This window comes from Neodiprion pinetum, chromosome 4 (genome assembly GCF_021155775.2).
Source record: "Neodiprion pinetum isolate iyNeoPine1 chromosome 4, iyNeoPine1.2, whole genome shotgun sequence".
In the NCBI taxonomy this organism is placed as follows: Eukaryota; Metazoa; Arthropoda; class Insecta; order Hymenoptera; family Diprionidae; genus Neodiprion; species Neodiprion pinetum.
The window spans coordinates 38014333-38037873 of NC_060235.2; the positions used below are offsets into that span (position 1 = coordinate 38014333).

Consider the following 23541-nt stretch of genomic DNA (forward strand, 5'->3'; position numbering starts at 1 on the left):
TTTTAAAATTCTTTTGAATGTGAAGGAAAAGTTTATCACTCACGTGATACGGTGTATTATGTACGTATTATCAAGTCTGTTGCTTTCTCGTCAATTTATATCATGTGAGAAGTTGTATACATACCCGTGTAGGTTTGTATGCGCGGAGATAAGATTACATCATTGAAGGATCTGTTAAATTTTTATTCATCTCATTTGTTTGGGTTTTACACGTTTACAAAGTGTGGTGGGATAAACGGTGAACACGAAAAACGCACACACACACGCGGAACGTGGGAGTGAAATTTGAAAGAAAAAAGATGAGTGAAAAAAATTCAATCATTGTTTGCCAAAAGGATTAGAATGCGATAGTGAGTTATCTTACCGTAATACGGCTTGTTGATGTAATTTTTCTTTACTTTTCACTTCGTTGTACGGTTAAATGAGGTTGACGTATTTATCTGCGAATATTTTTAACTTCTGACACTAATTCCACTATCCTATCGTTAAATACGAATTTAGATATTATTTCTTTTAGGACGGAATGACGACGGTGTTGTATAATAAATATTGTTTCATTAGCTTTATTTTCAAGTCGCCGCTTCAAGCGATTCTGCTGAATTTATTCTCGACAGTTTTTAACGTTTATATTAAAATCGATTTTATGTACATATTACAGTATTCGTACAACTAACTGTAACAAGGAATACTGCACAAATGTTACCGCAATTCGATTCCTGCTTAAATAAGTTACATGATGGACTGAAATTTTAATTAGCGCCAGTGTCTAAATTTTAATGCATAAGTACATGACATACATAAACTCGATCGGTGATATTAATTAACAACTGGGAATTGAACGCGAATCGATGTATGTACAAATATATGTATAACCAGAAATGAAGAGGGATGAAGAGTAAACTGCGTATGAAACTTGCTTTTGTCAATTTTTTTTTTTTTCTTTTTATCTTTTTCTTGTATCGTTGCTACGTCTTTTAACTACCAAATCATAAATTTCCTAACTGTCACGAGTATGTATGTATGAATGTATATATACATACACGTATACATACCTATACATATGTGTATACATTATACAATGTGCATATACAGTCTAGTATATCAACGAACGTATTTTCATCGCCCGGTGTTTGCTATAAAAGGAAGTCAGTCGCGAATGGCAAATCTCGTGACTATCGGTTAATTAGTTCACCCATTCAACGGAAGCAGTGATCGATCGATTATCTGGCGACAGCAAATCGATGTGTGTAAATTGCAACTAGACACGTTGATTTTTCATTTTATTTTATCGTATACGATTGCCGAGCTAATATTACAATGCCGGCTTATAATATTATTAAGTTATCCCCTTATCACTCTGCGGTGTTACATATATTGCGACTTGGACTCTCTGACTCATCTTAACATGACTTGTGAGCGATTAATATTGCATACTGGTAATGTGTGTTGATAGTGGGAACAAGCTGTAATACAGATATTCGTGACGACGAGTGTCGAGGTGATACTGTTCGTTTTTTCTCTCAATTTTATTACAACAATACTGCTAATGTTTGAAATTTTTTTTAGGAAAAATGGTCAAGTCACAGGTCCTCTACGTTTACGAACAATTTCACAAAATTCTGACGAGCGTAATTTAAGTCTGTCGAACGGAAGCGGAACTCACGTTTAAAACTTTATTTTCTTACTATTTGGCAATTAGTATTCGTCTTGCGGTAAATTGCGAACGCAAATTACATGTATATATATTTTATAATAAACGACGGAGAGATTATAACGCGAAACGAGTTTGTCACTTCGTAGAGATTCTTGATTAGGTCAATTGAAGGTTGTTCTCTTATTATTATTGAAACACTTGGTAAGTGAGACTGTACGAGAAGCATGGATGTGTGTGTATGAGATAGAACGTCGAGAGGAATCGCAATTTTTCAGTGGAATGTTCGAGCCAGCAAGGCGGTATGTTACGAAGGAAAATTTCTCACACTAGTCTCGCGAGTCGTGCAATTCTTCAGTGTGTGTGTGTGTGTGTGTGTGTGTGTGTGAGTGCGAAAAATTGCAAACCGTCGTCGGGAGCATGTAGAGCAGTTTCTCCTGTTTACTTTTTCAATTGTGGAAATCTTTCACACCTAAGCAACTCTGTGTTTTTCGTAATTCCGTGTATATATGCATATGTACATATATACGTCCTGCGAAGAACAATGTTCGTTATTACTGGTTTCCCTGACAAACAATCGTTTCTTGTCTATACGTACATTCTATCGTTAATAACATACACCGCCGTAACGATTCTTCGTTTTCTTCTTCTTTTTCTTCTGTCGAGCCTTTGACTAACTCCGCAGTGATAACACCATGCATGAGATACTTTTCACATTCTCGATCTTCCTTATATGCACTCTCGAATTACAGATCAGATACGTTATTCCGATTTTCAAACTCACGCATTGTCATGCTTGCAATCTGATGAACAGTTTTTTCTCTCAAGATTAACTTTCGAGAACATTCATTATCGTCGGGTGTTATTCACCCGACGCGTGTCTTCTTTCATTTTTATATCCTGTTTTTGTTCTCATTCAATATTTTTCTATATCTCGTCACGTTGTGTAGATCGCTTATATGTCGATATAATAAGATACAGTCGTTAAGTTGAATAATGCCGCTTAAGATTTTGCCTCTCACTCTCGCTTTGATAGGTCATTACCGGTATGAATTGATTGAATGTACGTATATACCTGTTATTTTTATTTTAAACAACGATGTGGCGATGTACAGAAAGTGCATAAATAAATTATAAGGTCAAAGAAATAGACGAGTTGGTTGTCAGTTGAAATATTGGTCAAGTATTTTTCAATTCTCACCTTTAAAATATATTGCTAAATATATATATATTATTTTAATTTTTATTGTTTCAGAACTTTACAAGCTTACCGGTGAAGTTCTTGGGGAAGGAGCGTACGCTTCTGTGCAAACCTGCGCTTCCCTGTATACCGATTTGGAATATGCGGTTAAAATCATTGATAAAATTCCGGGACACGCGCGTGCCAGGGTATTCAAAGAGGTTGAAACCTTCCATCATTGTCAGGGACACGCCAACATCATACAACTTATCGAGTTCTTTGAGGATGACGAGAGGTTCTATTTGGTGTTTGAGAAAGTAAACGGAGGGCAGTTACTGAACAGAATTCAAGAGAGAATTCACTTCACCGAACGTGAGGCGAGCGAAATTGTCAAAGAGATAGCCAGCGCCTTGAATTTCCTCCACAAGAAAGGTAAGCGACGGAGTATGTTTGAATCTAGCGTGTGGAAAACTGTCGGTTCAAAGTAATTGAACGGCGTTATTTATTCCCCATTTTATTTTAATGATTTCAGGAATAGCGCACAGGGATCTAAAACCTGAAAACATCTTGTGCGTCCATCCGGACAAGCTGACGCCCATAAAAGTTTGCGACTTTGACTTGGGCTCAGGGATTAAGTTCAACAATTCGCTGTCAAGCCCAATTGCAACACCGCAATTATTAACGCCTGTCGGTAGTGCTGAATTTATGGCACCTGAAGTGGTCGAAGCTTTCATCGGCGAGGTGAATTCTTATGATAAACGCTGCGACTTATGGAGCCTGGGTGTTATCATGTATATACTGCTGTGCGGATACCCTCCGTTTTATGGAAATTGCGGCACTGATTGCGGCTGGGAGAAAGGAGAGAATTGCCAGTCTTGTCAAGAGCTTTTATTCACCAGTATCCAGGAGGGTAGATACGAATTTCCTGACAGGGAATGGCGATGCATTTCGGAGGATGCAAAGGACTTGATCAGAGGATTGTTGGTCAAGGAAGCTCACCAAAGACTCAGCGCCGAGAGTGTGTTGAAACACCATTGGATTAATCCTGGACCAACAGGCGAGGAAGGGGGTGACAGGTCGCTGACCACTCCACAAATTATTAGGTAAGAATTTCTCCTCACCGAATGTATCTACGATTATAAACATTTTCACTTCACGTTGAAAGAAAAAAGACAACAGCCACCCCGATAAACAAAATTTTGATAAAAAGTTTAAACGCAATTTATGTTTCTCCAATCTTTGCAGAAGGAATAATTCAGCTCGTGAATTGTCGGCATTCGCGGAATCTGCTATGGCTGTTAACAGAGTCGTTCTACAACATTTCTCAGTTAATTTGGAAGAATTGGCCGAGAATAGAGAGCCGAGATTATCTACGTCTTCGACCGATGAGGACAATCATCCGTACGGACATATGTCGGATTCCAGCAGCGAATTGTCAGAGCATGGAAAAAATTGCGTCACTCATTCCTCGAGCGAGTTTGACACACCTCGGGCAAAGTCGTGTTCCGTTCACTCGAGCATTGACTTGAGCGATTTGAAGATCATCGGCAGGAATCGACTCATTGGTAAGGAGTCTCTCAATCTGTTCGGGCTTTCACCCCCAAGCGAGAGCAGACTGATGCAGAGGAGACTCAAGGCGCGTTCAAGTCTACTCGAACGTCGCACCGACTCAATTGTAGCGTCGCCAAGTGGCTGATAGGCGATGTGATGATTTCAGATTTGGAAACTATGTCATCTTTTGTCGCATCTACTCGTATCAACGAAAAGAGAAGCTGAGAAATTGTTGATATACGCATTAAACAATGAGAGGAAATTTTTTTTTTTTTGCTTTGATTCTTAAGGAAATTTGAAATTGTAATTGAAAATTTTCTTGTTCTGCGGTTGACGTTAATACGGCTATGATGATATTGTAGCCACTCTTCCCCTGACGTGGCGTTACACTTTTTCGGTAATTTGCTTTTAAAATTTTTTATTTATTTTTATTTTATTTTATTTTATTTTTTTTTTGTCACAGTTTTTGTTAATAATAAGAATACCTATGAAGTGGAAAATTAATTCTAAACTTGAGAGAAAAACAAAAATAAAATACGAGAGGAAAAAAGTTGAAAACATTACCGCCGAGGCTGAAATTATCTGATGCAAACATTCGACACAAAGTACCCACTGACACGTATAAATTTGATAGTGTTTCCGATTACGTACGTTTAAATTCAGACTTTGATATCGGTATATGGTAGATCTGTGAAAAATATGTACATGCATATTATTACATTTTGAAATTCTCTCACTACTACTACTATTCTACCTCTCTCTCTCTCTCGCTCTCCCTCACTTTTTCTCTGTCTTGAATATAATTGTGAAAGCCTTTTTACATTTCGTTATTTTATATGATAATTTTTATTCAATCATTAATGACCGAATTTTGTAAATTGTTGCCCGCCCTTTGAGAGCCCGGGGTGCACTGTAAAAGGTTTGCTCATTAGGAAGGTAGAGGGTAGATTTTAAGGTTGAAGCAGGGCAGAGTCGCGGTGGGCGAGAAGAGAGAAAAGAGCAATTTCGTAGGTATTGTAAGAAGATTGATAAAATTGTAAAATTATCATTGATTAATCGTAAAAAGAAGAAAGAAAAAAAGTGTTGAAATTTGTACCTGTACCTTAAGGCAGATAATTGAAACAAAAAACAAAAAAAAAGTAGATGAGTGTAAAAATATAAAAAGTGCAAATCAGTAGTAAAAGAGATAAACCTGTTGCGACGTTCGAGTCTCTGTTGATGATGAATTTAAAGATTTAAATCTATTAATTATTGTTTAATTATAGAATTTTAACGAATCAACTACCACCTTTCCAATGGGTTTGTACAACGCTACTTGATATGTAACATTGTAGTATATATTGTAGTTGAGACAGACACAGGGAGTTATTTTTGGGGATCATTCATGGGAGTTGGATCTGTAGTGCAAGTTTCATTTAACGGTCAACTCAGTCATGGAAATATATTGGCGTATTTCTTCGCAATATTATAAAGAAAAAACAAAATTTTTCAAACGATTATTATTATTGTTATTATTACTATTAATACTACTTCTGATACTACTATTAGACATATTATTAATAATATTATTATATTCTCAAGTAACAGTATTGTAGGTTTGTTCATTCTGGGTATGCAGGATGTGCCGTGTTGACTCCAAATTCGGAACTTTTGAATTACGTCCGTTGATCGTTGTTGTTTTTTTTTTTTTTTTTTTTTTTTTTTTTTTTTTTTTTTATTGGAACACTACCTTGCACTATTTTTCCAATTTTCCACCTTTCTCGCGTCTTTTTTTCTGAGATACGAACCTGTGCATTTGTTGAGAAAAGAAGTCGCTAAACATTTTCGTACTATTGTATTACGGCGAGAGAAATTGAAGAGGTAACTCAGGGCAGGCCCAAGAGCTGTATAAACCCTTGTATTACACTTTCCATAGGAAAAAACCAAACAACAAAAGAACAAAAAATAAGTAGAATATGAACAAAACAACACTTACACTGGCACAAAAATATACTGTACAAATATTTTCACGTACTACAACTGTATTGTATTAACCGATGTTACTGGTTATCGGTTAGGTTGGTCATGACAAATTTGCACAGTTATTTACAAAACAGGGAAAACCATAGAAAAAAAATTATACGTTTAATACACACTGCGCAGTGTTGGAAAATTTCTGAGCGAATCTCTGTGAAATCAATTTCCGCCGACGTGACTAAACTTTGAGCAGGTGGACAGTTGCAATTAAACCAAACAACTGTCTTGTTTTATAAGTCATGAAATGACTGCTCAGGAACTGTCTGACAAAATATTCGGAGAAAGACGGGAGAAAATGAAAAGACAACACATTTTGCAAAGAATAATAGCGATTGAACTAAGTTCATCGCCAGTTGGGAACTATTCTTTTATTTCCTGTTTTTCGAGTTTAAACTCTTACGATATGTTGTTTAATAATCATTGGGAATAGTTTCGAGCTCCAATGTGAATGAAAACTTGTCATTTCCTTTCTTTTTCTCCTCCCTTTTTCAAAATGAAAATATTTAATCGCGTATAATTTTACGCGAGAAATGTTGAACCGCCGTAGAAAAAAAAAAGGAAAGAAAAAAAAATTAATAATAGCAGTAATAATATTAATAATAATAAAGGCCATAATACCGATTTAACGTTATTTCTAACGATTTTTGTAAGCGGTAAATGGATGCGAGTGACATTGAATGGGAAAGAAAGAAAAAAAAAAAAAAAGAAGAAAGCAGGAAAAAAAAATAACTACTAGCGTAAGCACTTTCTTGTATAGTGTTATTAAGATGTAATTTTAAGCCTTCCCCTCGTTTATACCCAACGTGATCTTTAAGTTTTACGCAATGCCATAAAGAGGGACAAATTAATTATTAATAATCATTCATTCGTTTATAAACACATCCTTGTTGTACGCAGTCACATATTTATTTACATCTTTTGGACTTCAATATTGTAATAGGTTTATTTAGCAAGAAAATTGACAGTAGATCAATTTCTTACGTACTTGTACATTGCGTTTATACTTTTGTCGTTACTACAATATACATCTTACGTATATTTTCTATACCTATACGTTATCGTTTCCAGTGTCCAAGAACGTTTCTTACATCGTCGATACCTTATAGGAAGTCATTTTATTGCATCGTAATCAATACACTTGTCCCTCGATATTGCACAGCGGAAAACGACCCTCAACCTGAATATTGCACTTCAGTTTAATGTACAAGCTGTGTTAAGGAAAAGACAAAAAAGAAAAAAAATGAGGTGTGAAAGAGAAGAAAGAAATGTATGTTTTTTCTTTCGTTACAGTACGATTTCAGCAGTTTGTGTTGATCCGTTGTAACATTGTCATGTTGATATATAAATGTCCAATCAAGGTATGTAATCTGACTAACTGATCGTGTAATATTTGGGCTTGAGGACAAAGAAAATAAGAAAATTGCAAAACAGATGAAGTAAATAAATAGATTTTCATTACTTTTTTTAAATAACGCTCTGAGAGAGTTCGAGAAATAAATATGAAAAAATGAAAAAAAAAAAAATAATAATAATAAAAAATCATGAGTCGTTTTTTAATTGGTTGTACGTTTTTTTTTTCTTGTTTTTGCCATACTCCTTAATCACTAATCTTTCGTCTCAGAATTATCGTTATGACTTAGGTCTTACTTTTTTTTTTCTATTGAATTCATTTTTCCACTTCTTCGCTTCACTTCTGTAACCTCACTCATATTTTATTTCAAGCACATTATGTATATCTCTAAATTACCCTATATCTACATACATATAATGTACAGTCAGTCCTCGCGAAAAAATCGTCAAATAACGAACGAATGAGTAATACCTAATGATAATAATAATAATAATTGATCGATGTAAATGCTATGTAAATAATGATACTTTAACTCCTTGTACGGTGCAAGATTTTACGAAACTTAGTTGTGATAACTAGGAATGTAAAAAATTTATCCTGATGCAATAAGTTCATGAAAAAAAATCGTCGAATAAATCATAGCGTCAACTCTCTGCGATACCAGATCGTCTGACGATAAATTTTTCAGGTTTTTCAATATAGTCCTGTGAAAAATGTCTGTTCCCGATATCACTACAACGCAATTTCAACACACATTATAATAATGTGTGAAATATTTACTCGGGAGCATTAAGCGACTAATTGCGTAAAATCTTGGGTTACCTAATTAATTTTACTAACTTCGTATGATATGTTGAATGGACTACGAGTGTACACAACAAAGAGCTATTAGTACACGCCTATATGATAGATATAGCGTACCCTAGTTTCCCAAAAAAAAGAGAAAGAAAGAAGAAAAACGAAAAAAAAAAAAAATACAAATCACATTTAGAACAAATTATTGCAAAAAATGTTGAAAAAAAAAGAAAAAAAAAATATTTAAAAGGAAAAAAAAAGAAAAAAAAATGCCAAAAATATAATTTTTTATTTTTCATACCCGTAGACATACGAATATATTTTTGACGCTGGTGAAGAGATTCTTCGAGAAATGCAATCGTCGCAATATAAATAAATATACATAATAACATACATGTATGTATATGTGCAACGTGTGAAACTTTCGACCACTGCATTTCTGGGCGAAGGCATAATTAGTATTAGACGATGTTTTGTACTGGGGCTGCTTTGCTGAAGACCTTTGTTAGCGAACGAGGCCTAAAGGTGGATCGAAGTTATGTTCGAGTTGCGTGTAGAAATTTATAACAATGCCAAATGTCGCGAAAGAGTGAAAATAATTTGAAGGAAAAAAAAAAAAAAAAACACAAATTTCATTTTTAATGTTCAATTTGTATCTGCAAATGGGATACATAAATACACAGATGATATATCGTCGGATATTTTTTTTCTTTTTTTTCAAGGCTAGAACATTCTTCACGCAGCTTTTCATGTGTGTAGTAAAAAAAATTCGATTGTGTTTAAAAAGTGCAGAAGAGCATCAATACATAGAGGTATTTTTCAAGGCGCAACTTAGCGTAGTGAAACACAAATGTTGAGACTGGATTGTGAACGTACAAACTTTATTGTAAACCTAATAATAATAAATTCAAGATTTATTGAATTAAATACCGAAAATTTGAATGTTGGTTTTTTTTTTTTTTTTCTCCCGTTTCTTAACATAGCTCCGAAGCTCTTCGAGTATATATAGCTTTGGCTCTTCGACGAATAATTGATAAAAATGGTTTGCCCTTCCCCTTCCCCTTCGCTCCCTCTTCCCTCACCTCTTTTCAAAATCCGATGAACCTGAATGACGGAGAAAAAATGATTTAAAAAAAAATGGTATCTCCGGAAGGAAGGTTTGGTAAAAGAATTTTTCATTCACGTGTAAGGCCCTCCACCTCCTGCCCTCGGTTTCTTTCATGCATCATAAATAATTACTCATTTATGTACCATGTATATGTATGTACAATATATGTAACGTTTTTATTTTATATAAGAAAAGTAGAATCGCGCCGGCCCAAGAGAAAAAAAAAAAAAAAAAGTTGTGTATAATAGTCGACGAAAATTTGCAAAAGGATTTTATTATAAGTCTGGTAATGATTAATTGCCGGGATGAAAAATTGATCCAAGTTATGGGACGGCGCTTGACGGAGCGAGCATATATTAATGTGCTGTGCAAATTTGATAATGGAAAGTGAGACGTATCTTTGATGCCCGTTGTAATAAAACTATCTTGCACCGTCTCATCGCTTGGTTCAGATTAAACAGTAATGTGTAATTATACCGGTGTGACAGGGCGACTTTTTTCATGAAAATATTGAAATTAAAAAACGGTAGCGCCGTTTAAGTTGCAAATATTGTCGGGCCCTTGAAAATTGGAAAACAAAAAAAAAAAAACAGAAAATTAACAATCTCATGTACATAAAGACGAATCATTATAACCGCAAATAAGAAATGTAATAAATCTACGATAATAATGATACTATTAATATGAATATTTTTAATTCGTTGCGCTTTGATTTATAGATTTATCTTTATTTGCGAGTTTATATGTAGAGTTTCCACTTTAATAACACGAGCAGAATATTGCGTATGTCTAACATCAAGTTTTATCATGAAACAATTTGTAATCGATTTTAAAATCGAATATATCCACTAGAATTGAATCGGAAACATTTTTCAACAAGAACGAGAAAAAAACTTTCTGTATCGCTTGTTTCGCGTTACTTTTGCTGCGAGAACTCAAGTCTCGCAATAATTTTCATACTTGTGATTTCGTCGCAACAAAAGATCGCAATTTCTGCACATAAATGAGCGTGAAATAAAATTATCATTATTTCATCCAACAATGTAATTGTTGAACGTACATCGGAAACTTGCTATAGTATTGTAACTATACAGAAACGCCTTATGTCAAAAAAAAAAAAAAAAAAAAAATCGGCGAATTACATATGTATCGTATATGTATGTATACTTAGTCTACACTTCAGATCTAAAACGTTATACATTTCAGAGTACATGTACATATACATGTCAAAGGTTTACTAAGTGCAAGAACATAAAAAAATCGATGAAAATAGGCGGGGATAACGAAATGAAAAGAAAAAAAAGCAAAAAAATTAAAAAAAACAAAAAAATTATAAAACCAAACAATTATTAAGATAATAGAGAAGAGATGTGTCTCGATGGACAATGTTTGATAACTACTATAGACAGATGACCGCAGTCTTATAATGTCCGATATCTATGATTAAATAGCTCGAAAATTATGCGTAAAATTGAAAAAAAAAATCTAAAGTTAAAAGAAGATCACTTGTCCGTACACAATGCAGAATAACGGTAACGACGGAAAAAATAAAAATTGTAGTGATTAAAAGAGTGCTATATACATTATATTTAACCGTAGATAAAACTCAGCAAAGAATATTATACTTTACATATACACGAAAGGGTGAGAAAGTTTTTGTATTGCATTGTATTGTATTGTATTGTATTTGTCGCAGATGAGAGGGAGTGAATACGGAGGAATATAATAAGTATAAAATCGTCCTTTGATTGGTAATGCAAATAATAACAAAGAAGCAAGCATTTTGTAATTTACAAATTTATCGTAGACTCTTAGGTGAAACTTACTTGTATTAGGAAACAGAATGCTTGACGATTTTGTATTTATATTGTATTTGTACTGCATTGCATTGCATTGTATTGTATTGTATTGTATTGCATTGTATTGAATGCCTATATTATTGCTTTGTTTCAAAGCAAAGTCGAAAACGAAGTCATAATTGCGCTTTCGAATTATCGAACGTACACGTGAGTCACGTAAAAGCAGTGGAAATGTGAAAGATACAAAGAATGGTGAAAAAAACCCGAGCATTTTATAGATACCTCTGGTGGTGCACCTAATCTAACCATTATTAATCGTACTTTAATTAATATGCATTATTAATGGGGATCAGCATCGAAAATAAAATGCAGAAAAATAATTGAAAAAAATACATAACCGAGAGTTTTATTTCGACAATCCTTCCGCCGTTAATTCGATCGCCTTTTTTTCATTTAAAAAAATTATTACGAAATAATTGCCTCCGTACGTGCCTCACACATTGTCAGTAAATCTATGTCACGCACGCGTCGCAAAAGTTTTATGTACGTGTATTTCGACGATTTATGATATCTTTATAATATAACGATTTATGTTTATCTTGGATAATCCTTTGAGAATTACGAGGAATTTTCTCGTCACGTCTGCAACATTATAGTTCTACATGATGGAAAAGCACACGCGATTATAGAGCTTACAATATAGAAGCTACACGACTTCATCGCGAAAAATTTGACGAATGAACATGAATTTCCAGAGCATGAGGCATTCAATTTATCGTTCATATGTGTAACAAAACATGATGCATGTCGTGTGGAATGTTCTCGGCGTCTCGTGAAGCTTGTTATTTTGAAATTTTCGCAAAGTATTTCATAGTTTCGACCTTGTGAGAATTTGCGGAATAACACCACGTTTTTATCACGAATGAAAAAGGCCTGTAAAGAAGTCGTGACGTCTGCATTATTAGAGTAAATGAAGCCGTCACTTCGTTTATCGCAGTTGTCGGCTAATAAATGTTGATCAATAATCAATACGAACTGTGTATTGTATCAGAATTGCCTGTACCGAGAATATGATATTTCAGTGCAATTTGTTGTCCCTCGTGCAGGATTATACCTGTAAGCGCGAGTAACTGCGAATCGAATCGAATCGGCTTGGGTAACGTTCCGTGTCGCAGACTCCTTTTACGACGAAGGTTTACAGGTATAAATAGTTTGCGATAGTTAAACTGTAAAATATATGGCAAATTGGTAGAACTGTCAACTCTCTAAGCGTCGGTGTACACGAACGATAAAACCGAGGACCTGCGATCACCAGCACGAATGCCTCTGATGGCGAGTCTTCTGTAGAATCGAGAATGTTCTCCGGCTGACATGCACCCAAATTATTTACCTCCATATCAGATATTGATCAAATAATACCCTTACAGGGTGTCCCTCCCTCCGAGGATTTGTATAAAATGAATGCCTCTCGTACGAGGAGCGGTTTAGAATCAGTTTTGGAAGGAATTCTATCCCGACAAGAGCTCATGTCATTCGGGGGAAATTGGGCCGTGTTTTAGATTCGGAGTATGTCTGCTGGGAAGACAGAATCAAGGGCGGATTCTGGATCAACGCGGTCGGCTCTGAGTCCGCAAGCAAAAAAGAAGGAGCGACCACCCTTCAAGTTGTGTTTCGTGAAGCAACAGGAGAGCGGTCGATCAAATGTCTCTATTTGCAAGACAACCGGTAAAGGAAAACGAGTCGATTTTATTTATAACAGCGCGTAAAAACCGCCCAATTCTTTATAGTTTTCACGCGCGTGAATGGAAACTCGCGTTTGAATTATTTGCTATAAAATTCACAATGTATGAGATATACTGAACAAAAGTTGGGGTATAAATCAACTTCCTGATTTCATAAAACTCATTTTAGTTCGTACAGCAACAGCGAATGCTGATAGTCGTTATAATAGAAACGAGCAATGCCCTGTTTTTTATTCCTTTCTTTTTTGTTGTCATGACTCGGTGCAGAGTTTCAACATGAGAAGTCTGTATGACTAATTCTTCCTCAAACTCTGTATAAGAAGAAAAAAGACTTTCTTTGTTCTTTGCGAAACACATTCGATGGACGATCAAATTAGTAACTTGTTAATATTTGATTAATCTCGCTGAATATCGAAAATTTTTACATTTACATTTCTGATTATTGTCAATTACTGATGATCAGTTAACTGAATTGAATTTCAGAAATTTCAGACATTCTTACCGCTAACTTTTTTCTGGTACTCTTAAATTTTGTCCGTTTCTATCGCCGGTTACATTTAAACCAACGATAAGTTGCAGATTTATGCTCGATATTCTGGTTGTTTGGTAGTCTGTTCTTATTCCAGCCAACGTATTAACTCCGAAATTTTACTCTCGCGATGCGGAGCCATGCGATTCTCCTGAAATCAGTCAAACAGTGGCCAAAATCACCGAGGAAGAGCAAAGAGTCCCCAAGACGGTCCACCGTTGGCCCCTTCTTACCAGCCATACGTGAGTTATCAAATCTTCAAAACAGACAACAAGAATTAATGAAATAAAATGAAAAAAATGATAGGTGTTGAATATTTGTTTGTTACCGCCCCGGAGTTACATTACATTAAATAGTATAGGTATACAGTACACGTAGGTTGTGAAAGTCGGTATTAGGTATGTCCTACAATTAGCACCGAAAGCTGTAATTGCAACTTTCTCAAAAGCAAATTAAAAACCTATTTAATAGTTAACATATTAATCTTTCTCATGCGCGGCACGAACTGCTGCGCTTTCCCTATTTGATATCGGATCCAGTATTTTCCGCTTATTTTCTTCTCATTTCTACTGTTCACCCGACTAATCTTGAACTTCGAGTTTACGGTTCGGTGCACTGAACTTTCTTTCCAGATCTAAACGCGTCGCGGTAACATTTGTCGCCCTAGATATTTTCGCCTCGAATATCGTTGTATGAACTCAACGAATATCTCAAGTTGCGAATGAATCGGATATTACTCCAGATCGGTAAATATCTGAATAAAAATAAATTTACGCCTTTGCAAAATATAACAATAATTCTTTCGAAGAGAGAGTAAAATCCTTGATGCAGATTGATCTCCGATTCTTATTCTTGTAGTTGTTAATTAATTTTTAGTAAAATTTACTTTCAATTTCTTACTGTAAATTAAATCACCGTCTTTTGTATCATATACGCAGGTATGTCAAAGCATGCGTAGCCAATTTAGATATTGCCTGCCACTCCCGCCCATTATATAGTGCGTGCGCTGTACTATATCTGTACAAATCTACTTTCTTGTGTGCCTGTAACAGATAATAGTCCTCGATTACCACTATTATTATCGTTGATAAAACAGCTATTTTGTTCCAGGTATGGCTGGTGGCACGATAGGGGAATTCAACCGACAGACCCACGCTTCAACTTTCATAAGAAGACATCAGACATGGTCAGCTACCAAATGAGGATCTACGCCGTTGACAGGAAGTTGAAGGGTCTCGGTTATTAACCTACGCGAAAGAGTCGGAGCCCCTATTGTGGGAAAACCTAACATTGTATAATATGATAGTGCGGTTAGATTTCTAAAAAAGTCTGCATACTGTAAAATTTCAATTTTCCCGTACTGACAAGTATGCTTATAGTTTGCACGACAAAAATGACATACCTAGAACTGCAAATAGATCGGTCGTAGTGTTTTCACGTAATATCTGATTTTCGGCAAGGCTAATCCGCAACTCAACGTTAATTGCGTCTTGATTATTAAGTCAATTGGCATCCTTTGACTGGACGTAAACTACGTTCTAACCGAGGGTACGATCATTTACTTTGGAATAGATTTCATTTATAAGCATATTGGCCACAGGCGCGATTAAATTTGTTCAATGTGTACAAAGTGCGATACGTAGTCCAGAATTCATCTGATAACGTATGCTTCGTCTCCAATGTTTGAGAAAAACTTCAATTCTATAGTGGATGGAAGTTATAATATATCTTGCGAGTAGTTTATTAGACTGTCTTTATTACAGTATTACATAATACGAATGTCACGAATATCTTGTACATTAGTTTTTATTTTTGTTGATTATATACTTATTTTAGAAACGAATAAAAATAGTAGTATAGTCAGACACGCAGTGATAACGGGAATAATAAACTTCATTTCTTCACCTGCACGAGTTGCGTACATTATCTTCATTGATGTGACTCGTACGAATAATATTTTCAATTCAAAATTACGCAAAGCGCAATTGCTTCTTCACTGCCTCCAAGAAGGCGCATTTTATTATAATAAGACCTAATGTGGATATATCTTTATAATTTATTATCGATCTCCTCGGTATAAAGTATAGGTATAAAAATATTTACTCAGCATTATATTCACGATAAATTATTCCTCACCCGACTATTTATCTATACACATGTTTGTATTTTTTTCTTGATAACGAGGTGGACAGTAATAGATTTCGTATTTCGAGGTGGACAGTAATAGATCGAGTGGAATATCCCTGTGAATTTGAAAAAAATTTCATGGTATTATTATTTTTGTAGCAATAATTCACTGAAGTACGGATTTCTCAGATTAAAAATTTTAGCCAGATTGGAAAATTCGCGCAAAAACTAAAGTGATATACTTGATGACATGCGTAAGTGGTGAGAAATTTTAGTTGCCAAAAGCTCGTCTCGTACATTTTTTCACTCAATTACAATTACAGTGCCACGTTTAGTATGAATTATCTCCGTTTAATCGCTACTACGCATAGCGGTTGAGCAACCGCGTCGTAGCCAGAGGAGTTAACGCACTACAAAACGACGATATAACAGGCGTACGTGGCACATTTCCGTTTTACGTACGAGTGTGGAGCGTGAAAGGGTTTCGAAGATTTAAATTTTGGCGGGATAGCGGGACCACCAATCGATACTTGCAAGTCGATACAGTGAAGTCGATGGAGTTAAATGAACCAATAGAATTGCCGGATTTGTAGTGACTCCATATTTCTCGACGAATCTCGAACTAAACCGGTCAATCGGAGGCCGCCATTGGCGATTGTTTTATTTTCTGAGTCCGTGTCGCGATAGAAAAAAAAGTTAACGTAGAAGCTTGTCAATATTCCGCCAAAAATGAATCCCGGCGTGGAAGAGGACACGCGACTTCCCGAGGATTTAGTGGATGATATCGATGAAATATCGCCGCCGGAAAGGTAAGCGAACGCTCATAAATACTGTCGGTAATTTCAGGAATTTCTTCAACCTCAAATTATTCCCATTCCGGCTGTCCGACATTACCTGTTGCTTTGGAAGCGCAGGTGCCAGTCTTCCGCGCAGGTGAGGTTAAGAAATCCTTGCTTGGATTTTCGACCTCAAATCACAACAAACCTTCATACTGACCGGGTCTATATTCTCAAAGTCGTTTACCCCGGTTAACCGACAAAACCGAGGCTGCAATGGACCAGAACAGTTGGTTCCACAGGTTGTTTTTCCCTCCAAAAATACGCACTGCACTTGGGCCCTTCTCCCTTTATCGTGATTTATTTTTACGGTGAAAAGTGGCTACACCTATACCTAGTTTTTGGGCAGATGTTTAGATTCCGTGTTCAGAGAAGCAACAAGTGACCATCTTGAAACTGATCCCTCGTGTAGTCGAGCTTAGCTTTTAGCCACGAAAAAATACGGATACACATTTTTCACCCTATAGTTACACACGTTCATCTTCTTCGTATTTGCCGAAAACTTGAGTCGGCGTCAGAAATCTTTTATTGAGAAAATTTACATTTTTCTGTCAACTTAGGCTACTGTGGTTTTGTATATCAGTTTCCCCATTTTGTCTTCTACCTTGTTATCTGATACTCGATTTCTTTGTGTATGAATATTCTCTGTCTGCAGTCCTAGACAAAATCCTATCATATCACAAATAATACTTATCACCCAGTCATTCAATTTTTTTCTATCTTCAGTTATTGTTTTAATTTATTTCATATCGTTTTAAAATCATCAAAAAGCATTGTTCTTAAAATTAACAATTTCAAGCTGGCTTCTCATTCTTACAAAATATCCATATTCAACGAATATGAAAGTATGCATTAACGTTCAACGTTGCAAAAGTAAAAAAATCATGGAGACTAACTTCAAGTGAAAAAAAATATTTCGACGTTCTGTGCTCAATTGAAGAACAGATTTTATGCCTAGCCTATATTTAGGAAAGTTAGAGACAACTATTTACCGTTTTGATTAAATTGATTCATGGTACTTACAGTATTAAAAATGCTCATTGTATTCTTTGGGCACTTGCTTTTTTTATTGTCTCTGAAATTGATGCATATTTCATCTACAATCTTTAGCAAGCGTATACGGTTGGATGATGGCTCTAACAACAATCTCAACAGCACGTTAAATAGTGCAACAAAAAACAATACACGCTGGACTTGTGCAGGAGATACAAGTCTGGTAGAGCCGGAGATTCTGGAAGATATGGGTGTCAGTATGTTGGAAGACGAAGAAATGAGTGGCGGATCAGTGAAAAAATTGAAAACACACGAGTGCACCATCTCACCAACTGGTTCTCAGAACAGGAGAACGCAATCTACAGAGAATGGAGATATTGTTTACGGAAGTCACAGTACCATGTATCGAGATTCAAGTTTTGAGACTGTTCATTTAGAGAGGTAGGTAATATCCCTTATGAAGGTGATTTTTACATTTTCGATCTGTGAACAACCTTAGCAGAATTGTGATCAAAGCCCATTTGTACATTATGTGGTAGAACTTAGGGATCCAATAATAGGAATGAGATATCTCGCTTGTGACTCATTCTGTTTTGAATTCTTAGCTACTGTTAGAAGAGAACTCATTTCATATTATGCAATTTTGCAAATTACAGTTTCCATACCACAGTAATGAAGTAATAGAATTCATGAACTCAGTTTGATTTATTCTAATCAAGGTTGAAGGTAGTAACGTTATCGTAACGAAACATTGGGGAAGTAATCACTATTTTCTTAATTTTACAATGATTTTGAAGGAACTAAGATTTCGAATCATGAGTGTTTTTATTTTGTTATTGTTTATTAAATTTCAGACAATTCCAAAGCTGTCAAATTTGATGCTATTTGATGTTGTTTTTTCTCAGCATCAAACGTTACGATAATGTTACTAACTTCAATATGATTAATTCTTGAGACAAATGTTAATTTTCACGGCTTTGTAATGATTGGTTATTAATAAATTTAATAACTTGTTCACAGATCAGAGAGATCACAAGATCCATTTGAGTTGGAGGATGCTTCTGTATATTTGTCTATCGGCAATGAGTCTGGTTATTCGTCAAGAGTTGAAACAGAAACATTTGGAGACATGAAACAAAGTTTCAGCAAAGATGAATTGGGAGACATGGTAGATAAGAACGGATTGGATCAATTTTATTTGTACAGACGAAAGAAAAGACCGTCTATTACTGGTGAAGATAAATTCAACAAACTCTCTGACGAAATGATTCTGATGATCTTAAGGTGGCTTCCGAAAAAATGCTTGGTAACCACCATCTGAATTTTCTCTACAACGTGCATTTCTGTTTCTATTTTTACGTATTTAAATATTTGTATAATCTGTCTTCAGGTACGTTCAATGCTTGTTTGCAAACGATGGTGTCAGATTGCCCGTGACGAGGCATTGTGGAGTCGTTTAGACCTTGGTGGTAAAGTTTTGGGAGAAGGAACCCTGGGACATATCCTGCCACGAGGTGTTCAAACATTGAGACTGGCTCAAGCAGAAATCGCAGACCCAGTATTTCAGCCAAGCAGTGAAACTCTGAACGAAAATTACGTCAGTAAGCTGCAATACCTAGATTTGTCAATGTCCGTTATATCGCCTGATGGATTGGCAGCTTTGTTATCCGTGTGTAAATTTTTGAAAAAATTATCTCTCGAGAAATGTACACTGAATAGACTTTGCTGTACTGCTATAAGCAAAAATCAAGACTTGGAAGTTCTAAATTTAACCATGTGTGAAGGAATTGATATAAAATGTCTCCAGGATGTTCTAAAATTGTCAAGGTGAGGTACTTGCTTCCCAATTTATACTTGTTATTTTTTATTTGAAAGCTGTAATCTCAGTCTTATTTTCATTATTGTTACCTGTATAACATTTCTTGTTCATTTTAGATTGAATGCTCTTAACGTTGCTTGGTGTGGCTTGGATTTAGAATGTATGACATTACTTTGTCGACAATTACCAAGCACCATTACCCGGCTGAATATTGCCGGATGTCGGAAAACCATGACAGATGATAGTAAGTATATAAATATATAAATATAAATATACATAATAATATAAATATGTATAATAATAGTCTATTAAATACTATGACCCTCGACGAAGTATTTAAAAGTTTGTTATTTATTTATTGACTTATTTTTGCAGATGTCAAAGAGTTGGTAAAATGCTGCCCGCGTATCATCGAACTCGATATGAGTGATTGTACAATGCTTACAATCAATGCCACCCAAAGTCTATTAAGCCTCACAAAGTTAGAACACTTAGCCCTAAGTCGCTGCTACAGTATTCCTCCTACCACTTATTTAAGACTAGCTCACATGCCCTGCCTAATGTACCTGGACGTCTTTGGATTAATGGCCGAACCTACTTTAGATACACTGCAAGCAAGTTGCGGAAATACTGAAATAAACAAGTTCCTATACAGTTCAGTCGCCAGACCGACAGTTGGTGTTAGGCGAACAAGTATTTGGGGTCTTAGAGTTAGAGATTAGGAAGCTAGAAGAATTGAAAAAAATCTCATTTAGTGATTTACGAAAAACCAGAGAATTCGACTAGTAGTAGGTATAGTTGATTACAAATCGCGTTTTGTCACAGTAACTGAGAATAAATCGGACTTAATCTCTCGTAAATACGAGTAAACGATTTCTTGAAAACTGAAGTAATAATAATAAAGTAAAAAGTTCATTAAGGTATGTATTTCGAAAGTAGTGCCAGAAAGCGGTAATAGAATTGATTTTCATTTTTGTAAATAAATTCTCATACAAGACGATTAACACAATAACATAATAATAATAATAATAATAATAATAATAATAATAATAATGACAATAATGTTGTTAATGATCAGTCAATTATCTGCCAAATGTGCTTACTTGTTGAATATCAATTTTTTTTTGTATAAAATCGCGAAATTCAGCACTGTAAAAAACCTGTAATACTTTGAAAGGTAATGATTATTTTTATAAATGATATTAGGAGAATTTTTCTTTCTTATTTTTATGTCACACAGTCTACACATTGTAATCTGCATAACGTGAATTAATGAATTCTACAATGCTTCTCCCGACATGAGTGATGTGAAGCAAGTTTGATTTCTTGTGATTTTTTTTTTGGAAACCCATGATACTAGATGTAAGAATGTATGTATACTATTTTTAAGATGGATAGAAAGGAAAGTCCTTTGATACTAAAGATAATTCGGTATTTTCCTTTCTTGCATCAATATAGTACCGAATTTTCCTGGAAATCCGGGCTTACTGGATGATTATATTATTGACGACTATGTGAATTAATTATTATTATGTATATTCTATAAAAATGAATCATTATGGTTAATCTGAGTTCAATTCTCTTTTGCTTAGTTTTCAGCAATACCCAACTCACTTTAAAGTTATTTTGTTGCAAGTGTGTAACTATCAATAATCAGCGGAGTTATACTTTGGACAATTTATTAAAGAATCAAAGATACAACTGCAGAGATTGCAAAACAATACCTTGGTTACTGAAACGTGGAATCCGTTCATTCAATTTATATATATATATATAAACATTGAAATATTTGATTATAATTTATTACACAAGATACATATCAATAGGGTCTTAACGAATGATCAATTATTGCGTCAGAAGGATTTAATCTTGTAAAACGGAGTCACATGCGCAATTGACATCTAATTACTTTGTGTGGGGGGTTTGGACCAGTCCACATTTAAAATAAGGTGATCGTAACCATGTCCATGTAATTGAACAATAGCTTTAGCAGCATCAGCTCGGAATTTATAATGAACATAAGCAAATCCTTTACACGAATTAGTTAGCTTTTCCTTAGCAAGGTACAGTTTTTGAATTGGTCCAAAAGGCTTAACAAGCTCTTCCAAATCGGCGTCGGAAGTGCTTTCAGAGAGGTTGGAAATTCGGATCGCTGTTGTATCGTCACGCTTCGTCATCTGCATCGAATCTCCACGTCTATTACCGCCATCTCGCATATTGGGTGGTACGTATCTACTACCCTGAGGTTTATTCAGATCAGACATTGCTCCAGGTGCTCCTGGCACTCCAGCTGGTTTCTTATCATCTGGAACTTTACCTGGAGTAAAACATTTCAAGATTATCAGTAAATTAGAAAGATGGACTGAGAAAAGCTTAATTCTCTTTTGGTACCGAACACAATTACTGGTTGAAGGTAAAAATATTTCAACAATTGAATGGTCGGTTCATCTGAGGAATAATAAAATGTTCAAACTTTAAGGACGCAGTTCTAACATTTGGAAAAATGTTTCCTTTGAGTCAAAAACTTCCTGTTACAGTATAAAATCTCTCAGTATTTCGTCTTGCTTTTTCGAAATTTTACTAATACCTATAAATCTATTCTAATCTCAGAACTTGTATAGCGAGGGCTCCTGAATATTATAAAGTTTTTGGATGAGTGAATGCAAGAACTTCAAATAATGGGTAAATATCAGTATCAAGTTACCTCCAGCGAGTATAGTGTCTTTGTAAGGACACTTTGAAGTCCAGTGATCACCATTGCAGTTACGACACTTGACGACACCCTTGTCCCCGATACTCTTCAATTTGTCAAGTGAGTCTTCTTCGACCTTGTTCTCTTCTTCCTTATTTGAAATGAACTGCATGAAGACATCTTCTGCTCCGACAGTTGTGGCTGGATTTGGTCCAGGTCTGTCGTCCGAGGAGTCTCCAAACTTTGCCCAGTTCTTCCGCACGGCTATAGTCTTTGATACTATACGACGTTCCACCTTGTATGTACGGACAACTTTTACTTTCTTATCGTCTTCGTTGTATTTGTATTCTGTAAGGATTTTGAATCCATTTTCATAGACCTCTGTCGGTGGTGGCAGTGCTCCTCCTTCTTCCTCAACTTCATCTGCCCAACTGGATTTAACTTCTTCTGTTACCGGCATGTCTGCAAGTTTGAAAAACACCTCTAATCTAATAGATGGGTAAACAATAGTGTTGGGCCAAGTATATCAATCCTAACGTTTTTTTCTACCTTTTACTAGTTGTTTCTCTTTAACGTTTCACATGTCTTTTAATTGTAACTTATCAAACTTTTCAGCCTCTAGAAGAATTCCAATTCAAGCGGAAGACTTTCGATTTTCAATTACTATCAATTTCCCTGTACAGGAACCTTCGATTGTTAAGAAACATTTGTTTACACCTGATTGATTAAGGAAGTGTAGATAGCGAACGGAATAATAGCGAGCAATTTACAAAGTAAACGATCTTCATAAATTTATAAATATATATTTAGGATTTCAAAGAATGGTGGAGATCCAGAATATCTCTGCGTTTGAAAGGATAGTACGACTCAGGATGGAGCATTGAACTATTTGAGGTTAGGGTATCGCAACGTCTCGAGTATTGATACCCATCATTCCAATCAATTCATGAAAGTAGCGTCGATTAAATTTACAAACGCGACACAATGATTTGGCAACTGGAAGACTCTTTAACCTGGTAAAATGATCGTAACATTGTAGAAGATACTGAAAATTGCATTTGAGTAGATCAACCTCACGTGTCATAAATTTTGGAATCTCAGCCGGCGTTGAGCACCTTAATGAAAAATGATATGGAATAGCAGGTATTCAAACTTACCTGTTCTCCGTGAGTAACGGTATCGGTGTAACGAAACGTAATACTTGGAAGATTTTAAAAGAACTTGACAACGCTTCGTCGTACATATGTCCGTCGGATAGACGATCAGCCAAAATGGAAGAAATGCCAGTGGCGTTGGGGGCGATCGCTGCTCCCTCTGTGCGTTACATCGAAAACTTTAGCGACGAATGTAGA

The 23541-nt window shown here is 35.4% G+C and overlaps 4 protein-coding genes across 7 annotated transcripts in view; 3 read left to right on the forward strand and 1 right to left on the reverse strand.

The window, feature by feature from the left end:
• LOC124217832 (MAP kinase-interacting serine/threonine-protein kinase 1) overlaps positions 1-10271 on the forward strand; it is a 92312-nt gene extending 82041 nt beyond the window's left edge. For both annotated transcript variants that reach the window (XM_046623928.2, XM_046623929.2), the window contains 3 exons: positions 2907-3263; positions 3364-3934; positions 4077-10271. In XM_046623928.2, the coding sequence (XP_046479884.1) occupies positions 2907-3263; positions 3364-3934; positions 4077-4527 (1379 nt within the window). In that variant the 3' untranslated portion in view covers positions 4528-10271. The remainder of the gene's footprint in view (positions 1-2906; positions 3264-3363; positions 3935-4076) is intronic.
• A 2203-nt stretch (positions 10272-12474) lies between these two features.
• On the forward strand, positions 12475-15791 carry LOC124217840 (uncharacterized). Of its 2 annotated transcripts, XM_069135705.1 has the most exons (4): positions 12475-12652; positions 13011-13176; positions 13820-13964; positions 14833-15791. In XM_069135705.1, the coding sequence occupies exons 2-4, from the start codon at positions 13020-13022 to the stop codon at positions 14966-14968; spliced, it is 438 nt and encodes a 145-aa protein (XP_068991806.1). In that variant the 5' UTR covers positions 12475-12652; positions 13011-13019; the 3' UTR covers positions 14969-15791. The 2 variants fall into 2 exon arrangements, with proteins under 2 accessions (XP_068991806.1, XP_046479900.1); XM_046623944.2 differs by having other exon boundaries at positions 12475-13176.
• Positions 15792-16410: 619 nt separating this feature from the next.
• On the forward strand, positions 16411-21570 carry Skp2 (S-phase kinase-associated protein 2). 2 transcript variants are annotated; one of them, XM_046623931.2, is made up of 6 exons: positions 16411-16658; positions 17796-18119; positions 18699-18984; positions 19069-19505; positions 19614-19741; positions 19873-21570. In XM_046623931.2, the coding sequence occupies exons 1-6, from the start codon at positions 16579-16581 to the stop codon at positions 20217-20219; spliced, it is 1602 nt and encodes a 533-aa protein (XP_046479887.1). In that variant the 5' UTR covers positions 16411-16578; the 3' UTR covers positions 20220-21570. The 2 variants fall into 2 exon arrangements, with proteins under 2 accessions (XP_046479887.1, XP_046479888.1); XM_046623932.2 differs by lacking the exon at positions 16411-16658 and adding an exon at positions 16752-16927.
• On the reverse strand, positions 21160-23507 carry eIF3g1 (eukaryotic translation initiation factor 3 subunit g1). The gene is made up of 3 exons (XM_046623940.2): positions 23347-23507; positions 22202-22651; positions 21160-21814 (listed from the first exon to the last, which is right to left on the reverse strand). Exons 2-3 carry the CDS (start codon positions 22647-22649, stop codon positions 21399-21401), a joined length of 864 nt encoding a protein of 287 aa, XP_046479896.1. The 5' UTR covers positions 22650-22651; positions 23347-23507; the 3' UTR covers positions 21160-21398.
• Positions 23508-23541: the final 34 nt, after the last annotated feature.